The 9,737-nt window shown below is 42.2% G+C and overlaps 3 protein-coding genes across 4 annotated transcripts; 2 read left to right on the top strand and 1 right to left on the bottom strand.

Moving 5' to 3' along the window:
- The first annotated feature begins 4 nt into the window (after window positions 1-4).
- Window positions 5-3,340, top strand: LOC143510303 (protein VCF1). Its single transcript, XM_076999501.1, has 4 exons — window positions 5-477; window positions 512-580; window positions 1,148-1,259; window positions 1,372-3,340. Exons 2-4 carry the CDS (start codon window positions 564-566, stop codon window positions 1,624-1,626), a joined length of 384 nt encoding a protein of 127 aa, XP_076855616.1. The 5' UTR covers window positions 5-477; window positions 512-563; the 3' UTR covers window positions 1,627-3,340.
- A 701-nt stretch (window positions 3,341-4,041) lies between these two features.
- On the bottom strand, window positions 4,042-8,689 carry tepsin (TEPSIN adaptor related protein complex 4 accessory protein). Its single transcript, XM_076999496.1, has 13 exons — window positions 8,537-8,689; window positions 8,280-8,352; window positions 8,103-8,194; window positions 7,873-7,966; window positions 7,663-7,730; window positions 7,338-7,419; window positions 6,937-7,005; window positions 6,619-6,810; window positions 6,223-6,409; window positions 5,638-5,751; window positions 5,405-5,483; window positions 5,146-5,280; window positions 4,042-5,059 (listed from the first exon to the last, which is right to left on the bottom strand). The coding sequence occupies exons 1-13, from the start codon at window positions 8,573-8,575 to the stop codon at window positions 4,508-4,510; spliced, it is 1,776 nt and encodes a 591-aa protein (XP_076855611.1). The 5' UTR covers window positions 8,576-8,689; the 3' UTR covers window positions 4,042-4,507.
- Window positions 8,690-8,736: 47 nt separating this feature from the next.
- On the top strand, window positions 8,737-9,714 carry ndufaf8 (NADH:ubiquinone oxidoreductase complex assembly factor 8). 2 transcript variants are annotated; one of them, XM_076999502.1, is made up of 4 exons: window positions 8,737-8,887; window positions 8,976-9,075; window positions 9,216-9,326; window positions 9,469-9,714. In XM_076999502.1, the coding sequence occupies exons 1-4, from the start codon at window positions 8,853-8,855 to the stop codon at window positions 9,490-9,492; spliced, it is 270 nt and encodes an 89-aa protein (XP_076855617.1). In that variant the 5' UTR covers window positions 8,737-8,852; the 3' UTR covers window positions 9,493-9,714. The 2 variants fall into 2 exon arrangements, with proteins under 2 accessions (XP_076855617.1, XP_076855618.1); XM_076999503.1 differs by having other exon boundaries at window positions 8,799-9,075.
- The last annotated feature ends 23 nt before the right edge of the window (window positions 9,715-9,737 follow it).

Genomic DNA, 9,737 nt, shown 5'->3' with positions numbered 1-9,737 from the left:
ACAGTGTAATTTAAAGGGAAATGACAGCTAGCACCCAGGCTAGCTGCTTAAGATAGTTACCTACCATGAGTGCACATAGTTGCGTTTGAGTGCTTTGCTTCATATCTAGTTAGCTAATACAACTTTATATTATATCTCTGAGGATTTATATAGTCCGGTAACTAGACATTAGGCACTAAGCTGCCGTCCCATCAGGCGAAAGTAGCCTGCTAGCTAGTTGAGTGAACAGAGCTACCGAGCAGCTTACACAACAGCTGCTGTTCTCAGAGTAACGGCCACCGTGTCCAGCGTTATTGAGACGAGTGTTGAAGTTAGTGATTAGAGGAAAGGTGATCATATTTAGGTAAAGACAGCAGTGTTGCCGTTAGATATCGACTGCGCTCCGAGTTACTCTCCTTTCACAACGCAGTTGGTTAGCTAGCACAGCTAGCACCGTCACCAACGGTCGTGTGTGTGTGTGTGTGTGTGTGTGTGTGTGTGTGTGTGTGTGTGTGTGTGTGTGTGTGTGTGTTCACACGCACCCTCCCTTACCACCGTCTCGCTATCAAACGCACAAACGCCTGATGCTGACAGAAAGCAGGTAAGCTCTTCTATTTCTTTAAGTCCTCCTTTTATTCCGATATTTCCCCCCTCAGATTTTCGCTTTTTATATCCAACAGATGTACTAGCACTGCTCATGTGTGAACACGACGTACATCTTTCGAATAAGTTGACTATTTTTAGATTTTCAGTCAGTGAATATGAAGATTGAGGAGATGTTGGATTGTGTATGTAATTCACAGGTCATGTGGGTATTCAGGGTGTCTGAACACGACTCAGTGTTGAAGCAGCTGAGTCATAATCCTGCGGTACACAACCACATAACGTGGTTATTTATTGCTAAAACAAAAAGCTATTTATTGTTTTTTTTTTTTAAAGCTAGCATGTTTTTGTTCGTGTTAATAAATGAGAAATTGCAGTCGTGCATATTAAATGAGTCTAGGGCAGGAGTGAGTGATGATTTTTGTCCATGAATGGTTAAAGCTGTACATTGAGTGTCCTCAGTCAGACCTGTAATATCTATAGCACAGCCCATCTTGCCGAATCCTCCCTGGTATGTGCGTTAATTGACCATAGAAAGTGAATCCTCATCATCCTGCACCTTCAGAAAACGGCGTCACCCTTGTGAGGCTGAGGAGATGCAAATACTGCCTCAGTCTAAGAGGATGGTAACAGACCATTTCTTCCCTGACCTGGGGCGTGATGTTTGGGACTCTGAGGTAAAAACCTTCATTCATTTTCTGGCATCAGTCAATATCTTATACAACATGCAATGAAGATGACCTTTGATGAGATTTTTGAAGGACTTGTTTCATTTGCTCTTTACACCAGTCTTCCAGCAGTGACAGCAGTGTCTACAGCAGTCCAGAGAGACTGATAGGATCCAGCTCGATCATCCCGCCCACAAACGAAAAGAGCAACTGCATCATCCAGGATTTGTGTACCTCCAGTGGTTCTGGTCACTTAGTTGAGGAGCCAGCCTTCTTGAGTGAAAGTGATGCCTCTTACCATCACATCAACCGCATCCTCAGAGAGGCCCATTTCAGCAGCCTTCAAACTCGAGGCCAGCCAGGACCTACAACATGACCACCACTGGTTTTCTCAACACCCAATGTCAAGTAGGGGCAGTGCATTGGGAGCCTCTTACATGGGGAACCTGGGTCACTGTGTGTACCTCTAGCCCTAGCACAACAGGAGGCTCTCTCTCCACTAGAACTTTGGCTTGACTACTTTAGTCTCCTTCAGCACTTTTCCATTTTCATCATATGCATGGGGTTGTTCTTGTGTTCGTCCTGATCTCTACTTGGGTGCTACAGTACAAAAACAAACCTCAAATGGCATTTGTAATGTTATGTGCTTATGCTATTATGTAACCTTATCTGTTTTGCTCAACCAGACAGATGCACACGGTGCTACATGTTTATGCTAAAGAGGGTGGCACCAGGCTGTTTTTGTTGTGAATGCACCTTATGATTGAGTAGAAAACTAATTGAAAAAGTACACAGTGCATATTTTTTTACTCTTTGTACTAAAGACCTCTGAGGGCACTTAGTTGGTGTACCTAAGCACAGTTGGGTATTCTTGCAGTTTTATTATTGTGAACTGCAGGACTCCACAAATTATTCTGTTGCTTGCTATAATGCATCTACAGAGGATCTTAAATAATTGTGTTGCCATTGTTTCTACTGGTCAGTTGACTCATTCAGGATGTATTTGTAGTTCATTTGTATCCTGCATTCAAACTCAGGCTTTGGTATTTACTCCAAGTGTGCTATGAAGCCAAATTGGAAACTAGGCGGAAAATTGATAGCTATAATACAGACCTGTGTCGGAGAAATATCTGGTTTATCTGGGTTATGCTTAGTATAGGCACTGGTATCACTTAGTATTTGGATATACAAAGTAGCAGGACACCATAAAGCATTAGAATTGTTGGATTATGACTCATGTAAGTCTCAGCATGCATATTAGATTCCAGCCTGTTTTAATGTATTAATTTGGCGACTAGACATGGGGAATTTAGTGACTATGTCTAAGTAACATGTCAATTAAGGCTTGGTTAAATTTTCAAATCAAGGTGCTCATAATTTTTTTAATAAAATAACTGGTAAAGCTAAAAATGAAATTTGTTTTACTAAGATCATTCGGTTCCCTGTAATATGATTCACAAGTCTTCTTGGACCAGACCATACACATGTCCAGGTCTAAAATTAACCTTTTCTTAACATGGCAGTCGGGGGACTCTGCCAAGAGGACTAACATCACCACATGGTCCTAAAAAAATATGGGCTGGTTGCAGTATCCATGGCTTTACATGTGTATGTATATGTGGCATTAGCTTTATCCACATATATGCTATTTTATGTAATACATTTTGTTTGACCATGACATGTAGTGTCCTCTGTTATGTTTAAAATAACTTCAGTCATACTGAATAATATATAGATGGTGCCAGCATATTCTGACCCCCTCTAACTTCAATGCATTAAAGTATGAGTACTGTATGTTTGGGCCATGGCCATAACCAAGTATTCAGGAGAATATATTGTGTGAGAATTTGTTCTTGTGTATGCAGGGTGCTGATATAGTTGTTTACTCGTTGGTGCACTATTCTGAAACACTGTGGTATGTCCATGTGAAAGACTATCAGCTTTTGATGATAATCATTACAATCACTTTCATGTTTTGTATGTAGAATTGTACATACCATAGCTAACACATTTACAAATTTTGAATCATTGTTATTTTATCAAATGTTAAGCTAACACCATTGAAAATAAAACAAAAACTTTTTAGTAGCGTTTTATTGTATTGGTTTGCATGGTGTTAATGCAGATTTGCTACAGCAGAAATTTATAACTTATCATATACTTGTATTTCTGAGTATATGGATTATTTTTAAATATCTAATATCCCCCCCCTTTTAGTCAACTACACAACACAGTTTGCAAAGACAAATGTCAGACTTTGGCAAAAGCATCTTGTTTGAACAGACTTGGGGTAACGACTTGTTTGACTGGAAGACAAGTGGTTATAAAGAATAACTAACGCAAAATCCGATACTAGCTATAAATATACGATATGCTAAGCAAGGTAAACAGTAAAGGACAAGAATCCTGAGGTATCTATCAGCTTTCAAAACTTTTGTACAGGTTTGTACATGGTTAATGTCGTGAGAGCAGACAATCTGACAAATGATATATACAACAGAATTTAAACAATACAATACTACAATTTCTGACATTTTTCAAACGTGCTTGAGGAATATGGATATGTGAAGTTACAGGCCAGATCTATTGACACAATACTTTCAGACAACTCCAGCCAAGTATACAACTAAACCTGAGATGATCAGGACAGAAAAGACAGGACCCACACCGCATTTTGAATCTTTCTGGGAACGGGTCAGATTTGAAATATCAGGCAGCAAAACCTGAGGTCCAGCATTTCTGATATAACTAACTGTTCTTCAACTTGTCAAATCGGGGGGGGGGGGGGGGGGGGGGGGGGGGGGGGGGGGATTTATATATATATTAGTGCAATATCACGGTGTGAAAACTCAAAGCAAGGCATAATGTTTTGTGCAACTCAACATTCATTTCCCAATCAATTTCGGTGTAAACGGCAGCTTTGCTGCACTAGAGTTAAAAGCTCTCTCTGGTTGTAAACCAGTAGCAGCATTTGGATATATATGAAGAGTGCATTACGTGTTACCCATGTTTTTGTACCTTCATGCATCTGTACCTCTGGTTTTCCTCTTAGAAATGACTAAGCTTTTTCCATCCAACAAGTTTTTCATACTGGGACAATCTAATCTCCCACTAATGCTGCAACTGTAGACTGGTTTCTGAAGGATGGAGGAGTTGGTCATTTAAATGGTTCTTTTAACTTATCATACAAGCCCATCAAACAATACTGCACCCTATATCTGGGTCTTAAATCACAAGGCATTTACACAATTGATCAGTCAGAGGTTAAGGAAGGAAAAGGCAGACATTTGTTCAGTACTGAGCTGGCATTCACTGCTTGTAGATAAAGAGGGATCTGCATTTCTTTCAGAGCTCTTCTCTATAGCCACATCACTGTCTGTAAACACTTGCGCCCCTGTCTGACCATCTGGTTCCATGGGAACAGGTTCGACGAGACACACGGGTTTCCCTCTGTTCACCAGTTCCATGCCACTGAACAGCGTCAATGCGAGATGGAATCGAGGAGCCTCAGGAGCTTCGCATAGCTCAGGTGGTCTGGCTTTGTCCTTCAACGAAGTCTCCTGGTCCTCCGCTCTCCCCTTGAACCCTGCTCCACAACCGGGGTTTGGCCCAGCAGACAGATCCGGCAGGTGCGCTACGGATGGAGATGGCTCTGCAGCTGGGGAATCCAGTGGTGTTGGGAGGAGGGGACTGGAGAGGCTGGGGTTCAAGGACTGCCCCGAGAGTGAGGATGACTCTGGACAGACTGTAACGTCGTGCTTTGCCTCTAGTGTGGAAGCACCCAACAGAGCTTCAAACTGCCTAAGAAGCTATGCAGACAAAACAGTCATATACAATCCATGCATGTGATCATAAACATCACTCTTGCTATCCGACATCTTGCCTTTTACAGTACCTTGGTTGCCTTGTTCGCTACAGGTAACGCTGCTCCCTCACTCAGCTGGGCCAGATTCTTGTGTGTGACACTAAAGATGTGGTCCAGAGAGAGGAGATCTGTAGACATCAGGCATGCCAGGCCACACAGCGCCCTCTGTGGAGAAATAGCGTTACTGAGGAGAGACTGTTGCAGAATCTCGGTCTGCTTCCTCAAAGGGCCCGTAACATACTGCAGAAAAACATTTTTGAACAGGATCAACATATTGTAAAAGTTGTACCATTTGGACAGTCTGTGTGGGATCCTTCAGCTTATGAGACAGAAGCTCTACCACAACCTCACAGTTTAATGTACAACACCTAAGGAGAGAGAAAGATACTTCTTTGTTGGACTTTGTTGTTAAGCTGCGAGTTTACTGACCACACACACAAATCCCATCATAATCACAGTTCTCAGCCATTACATTCTGTACTACAGCCTAACTGGTTCCACCAAACACAAATGTTTACTTACTGTTTGATGAAATGCTGGCTCTCCTCTCTGGATAGAAAGATTTTGGTGCCATTAGTCAACCTGCTGATCAGCGCCATCTCCTGGCCACAATCTCCCAATTGTATGGCCTCCACCCTGAAAAAGAAGTAGAATCATTCATTTTGTATGTACAATACCCAACTTCGAAGTAGTCTCTGAATGTAATCTTTCTGAAGATAAAGCAAGAAATCATTTAGATAATACACCTAGCCAATATCTCAAGCATTTGAAAGGGGATAATATAAACCTAATTACTACAGATAAGAGAGATGGATGATTAAAGAGAGCTAAAGGAACACTTCATGTGCAAATGCTGATTGATGGGGCTGCTTCTGAATACCTATACTGTTTGTATGCAAGACAAATGTCAGATTTGATCTGACAATAAAGTATCATCATCATCATCATCATCATAAATGGGCAATAACCCTTAAATGTACATTTACATTCTCATAGGATGTCCTTTATCGTTTACAGCTGTTGAATTCTGCCCCTCGAGTCCTTGGGCACACACTGTTCAATAGACCCTCCTATTTACACAACACAAAAGTGTCAAAAACCCTTTACCGCTCCGACAGGTCTCCGCCCTCTCGGCTCGCCCCCGACTGGCTGCCTGCCTCCCCCGACTTGCTGTCCCTCCCCACAGAGGGCTGGCTGAGCGGCTCATTCTCAAGGGAGGAGTTGTGAGAGGAGCTGTGGCCACTGCCAGTCTCCTCCCAGCCACCACCAGCCTGCCCTGGGCATCTGTGAGAGGCTTAAGAAAGGGCAAAACATTCTCTTTAAACGCAACTGGGTTAAAGCAGTTGATTAATGAGTGACATTTTGACCAAGGTTCTTGCACTGTATGCTCTCCCTCTCAAGAGCCACATAACGTTTCGTAGTATTCCAGCTCTTTACTAGACTCAGGCAATAAAGCGCTGGAATGAAGACCTTATGTAGACACCTTAGCCACGTTTAGCTTACCTTTATGGCTGCAGGGAAGGGGCACGTTAAAAGCGCATGCCGGCATTGCTACCTCCACAGCACCAGAGGGCGCAACCACAGCCCGGTAGAGGTTTTCATGGAGACGAACACCAGGGTGCTCTGTGGGGGGAAGGACAGCGCTGGCCACGACCTCTGCAGCCTTCTGGATTTTATGTAAAAGAGTCAGTTTACCTTGAGAATAGAAAGCAGAGATATTGGACAAAGTAAGAGGAGATATGCATTTTGAGACAGGCATCAGAAAGCATAACAGTTTCTTGCATGGTAATAGCAAAAAATAACAAAAGAATTGCTTCTTACTGGATGATTGCTTCCCTGGGCTATTTCCAAATCCCTGCATCCCTGACCTGGGAGACCCAGATCCCATTCCTGCCAAGCAGAAATATTAAAAAGTCAACATCTAATTTTATGAAGGTCACAATATGACTATGTTATATCTAGGTTCTACACATGTGTAATAAGCAAGTCTATGAGATTTCACTTTTGGAAGACATTTTGCCAATCATCTAAGAAATTGACTAATTCAACTACGTGTCTAAGTTCAACTGAGTTCCCTGGCATCTGTTTATACCTCTGGTGCCATGAGGTTCACCAACAGGTGCAAGTTTGCCAGGGCAAAGGTGCTAAAGGGAGGAAGCTATGTAAGAACTTTTGTTCATAGAAGCCAACAGCAATGACCTACATCACTAGCACTCCCTCACCCATGGCTGGAGGTGCGGCTTTGTATGGAGAAAGTGCAGAATCTGTTGACATTGTATCACAGAAAAGCACAGTGGCCAATTCCTACAGAGAGGGGATTGACCAAACATGTGTCAGTCATCAGGAAATGTTTAAGTTAAATTAGATGAAGTTTCATTTGAAGATTACTCCAGGCTGGACTCTCAATTAACTTGATTATACAGAGATGAACAAAAATGACAACTGTGGTAGCAATCCAGTTTAGATAAGGAGGAAAACAATTCAAGAACATGTGATAAGGTTTAACCATCTGCCTATAGATATCCTGAGAAATAGCTCACAGCGTACCTGTGCAGACACCCGGACTTTTTGAAAGGGTGCACTGCCATGAATGGGGTCTGGGGGACCACTGTACACTGAAATAACAGACACATGATAGTAGTGTTACATCATATTCACTCATCAGTCCAAGACAAAATCGTTGTACTGTAAAATCTGTTGTGATTTTGAATTGTAACTGTTATCAAGATGTAAAAGGTTTAGATGCATCCTCCCTACCAGTTGCTTCCTGAATAAATGTTGCATTTCGCCTCAGTTCTGTGAGAAACTGAGAGGGACCGTGGCCACACAAGTGTAGGAGGATCTTCAGAACCTTGCACAGAGATCAGAGAGTCTATCAAGTTACTTTAAAGAAGTGTCAGAGGGTTTTAACAGTGCATATCTTTTTTTTTCACATTATGCATGTATGATATGTCCATTTGGTTGTGTGCAGCAACAGTTTGTCTTACCTTTAGCTTCACATTACACGACTCCACTTGCAAACGCTGCAGGAGGTATTCAAGAAGACACTGACAACATCCCACTGACTCGTGGGAAATTTCTGGGAAATTTTTAATTAAGGACTTTCTAGAACAGTGTTTTATTCTGCTGGAAGGAACAGTGCTGAATTACTGCAAAAGGGATACTGCTAATGTCTTCAAAGAGGTACCCAGGGCAGGGCGTGTGGTCATCTGCCGTCGCCTTCATGAGTGTCGGTACCTAAAGATCACACCAAAGTGTTCAAGTGTGAGCAGCAGACCAAAAATGTTTATTTACGTGAAAATTATTCAGTTAGCTACCTGGCTAGTGGGATATTTAGCTAGCTAGAAACCTAACCATCACTAAACACACTTGACATGGACATTTCACTATTTATTCTTCCAGAGGAATCAGAACGACCTACTTTTTGGAGGAAACCCAGTCGTTCCGTTAAAGTGGCCATCGGGTGAAGGTCTTGATTGGCGCACCTGTGTGTGCACCATCTCTGACTAGCGCGCGGAGCTAAGCGGGGCGCGCGACCTGCGCTGTCATTTAGCGACGCACCTCGTTTGTTCTGTGCATTCCTATTGGCCCGTCGCGCTTACGCAAACGTCGCGGACAACGAATAAGCGAAGAGGAGAGACCTTTACGTCACACGCTTGTCAAATCGGTTATCCGCGGAATATCAGCGACGCCGGGTCAGGGGTCACCAATATGGCGCCGCTCTGACAGAATGGGAGATGCTTCGTGGTTTGGTTTACGACGCGTGCTTTACGTGATTATTAAACTCTAAATAAAGTATTGTAGCGACTTTTGATGACATATAGCGAGGTGTTTTTTATATAGCTAGTTGGTTTTGGCAGGATCACGGCGACATCAGCCATGTCGGGGAGAGACGTGTGGACTCGTAGCCGGGAGAGAATGAGGCGATTCCCCGAGTTGTTTGCCTCGTGTTCCACAGAGGTGAAGTGAAGTAACGAGACATAAACTATTCTAAAAGAGGCTTGAAAAGCTTCACCCTTATCTACTGTTTGCGGCTAGTTAACCGTATCTAACTAAACTAACTAGTTGGACTTACTAGCAGTGACTGTTTGTGTTCGTAGGCAGCTGTTTATGGCAGATGTGTCGTTGCAACAACAACCGGCAAACAAGAACTGAACAAAGATTTGTGTGTAAAAGAGTTCACAGCACTGAAGACCTGCTTCACCTCTGCTGTATGTGCAACGAAACATTTCGCTACGTACTTACAAATTGACAAAAGTAAAACACACGATTATTATTAACAAAACTAAGATTCTGTTATTTTATTGTGACATGTTATTTAGAAAAAAAATAAACATTTTTTTATCTCTGCAGTTAAAACGAGGACCGAGGAATTAAGTAGAAGAAGATATACAACTGTTCCCTGGGTACAAGAATGAATGAATACATGTTAAATGCAATCTCTGTATTTAATCAAGATAAACACATTGTTTTATTAAATTATTTGAACACAGCATGTTTAAACACAATGCTTAGTTTCTGTATGATACATTATTTATATAGGTCTTTATTTTTTTTGAGAAGTGAGATGATTTTGCCAATAAAGGAGCTATTTTATCAGTGTTTAGTATGGATAGGTCATT

Source organism: Brachyhypopomus gauderio, chromosome 3 (assembly GCF_052324685.1).
Source record: "Brachyhypopomus gauderio isolate BG-103 chromosome 3, BGAUD_0.2, whole genome shotgun sequence".
Lineage (NCBI taxonomy): Eukaryota > Metazoa > Chordata > Actinopteri > Gymnotiformes > Hypopomidae > Brachyhypopomus > Brachyhypopomus gauderio.
Note: the sequence above shows the minus strand (reverse complement) of the source record. Positions and strands in the feature narration are given on the sequence as shown.

Excerpts from the sequence above, each read along its gene's own strand:
- LOC143510303 (XM_076999501.1), top strand. Across the intron at positions 1,260-1,371 it reads GTGATGTTTGGGACTCTGAG|TCTTCCAGCAGTGACAGCAG; the intron begins GTAAAAACCTTC and ends TCTTTACACCAG.
- tepsin (XM_076999496.1), bottom strand. The coding sequence starts at position 8,575 with ATGGCCACTTTAACGGAACGACTGGGTTTCCTCCAAAAA. Across the intron at positions 8,195-8,279 it reads CCTCTTTGAAGACATTAGCA|AAATTTCCCACGAGTCAGTG; the intron begins GTATCCCTTTTG and ends AAAATTTCCCAG. Across the intron at positions 7,420-7,662 it reads AAGTCCGGGTGTCTGCACAG|GAATTGGCCACTGTGCTTTT; the intron begins GTACGCTGTGAG and ends CCCTCTCTGTAG.
- ndufaf8 (XM_076999502.1), top strand. The coding sequence starts at position 8,853 with ATGCTTCGTGGTTTGGTTTACGACGCGTGCTTTAC. Across the intron at positions 8,888-8,975 it reads GTTTACGACGCGTGCTTTAC|GATCACGGCGACATCAGCCA; the intron begins GTGATTATTAAA and ends TGGTTTTGGCAG. Across the intron at positions 9,327-9,468 it reads AGACCTGCTTCACCTCTGCT|TTAAAACGAGGACCGAGGAA; the intron begins GTATGTGCAACG and ends TTATCTCTGCAG.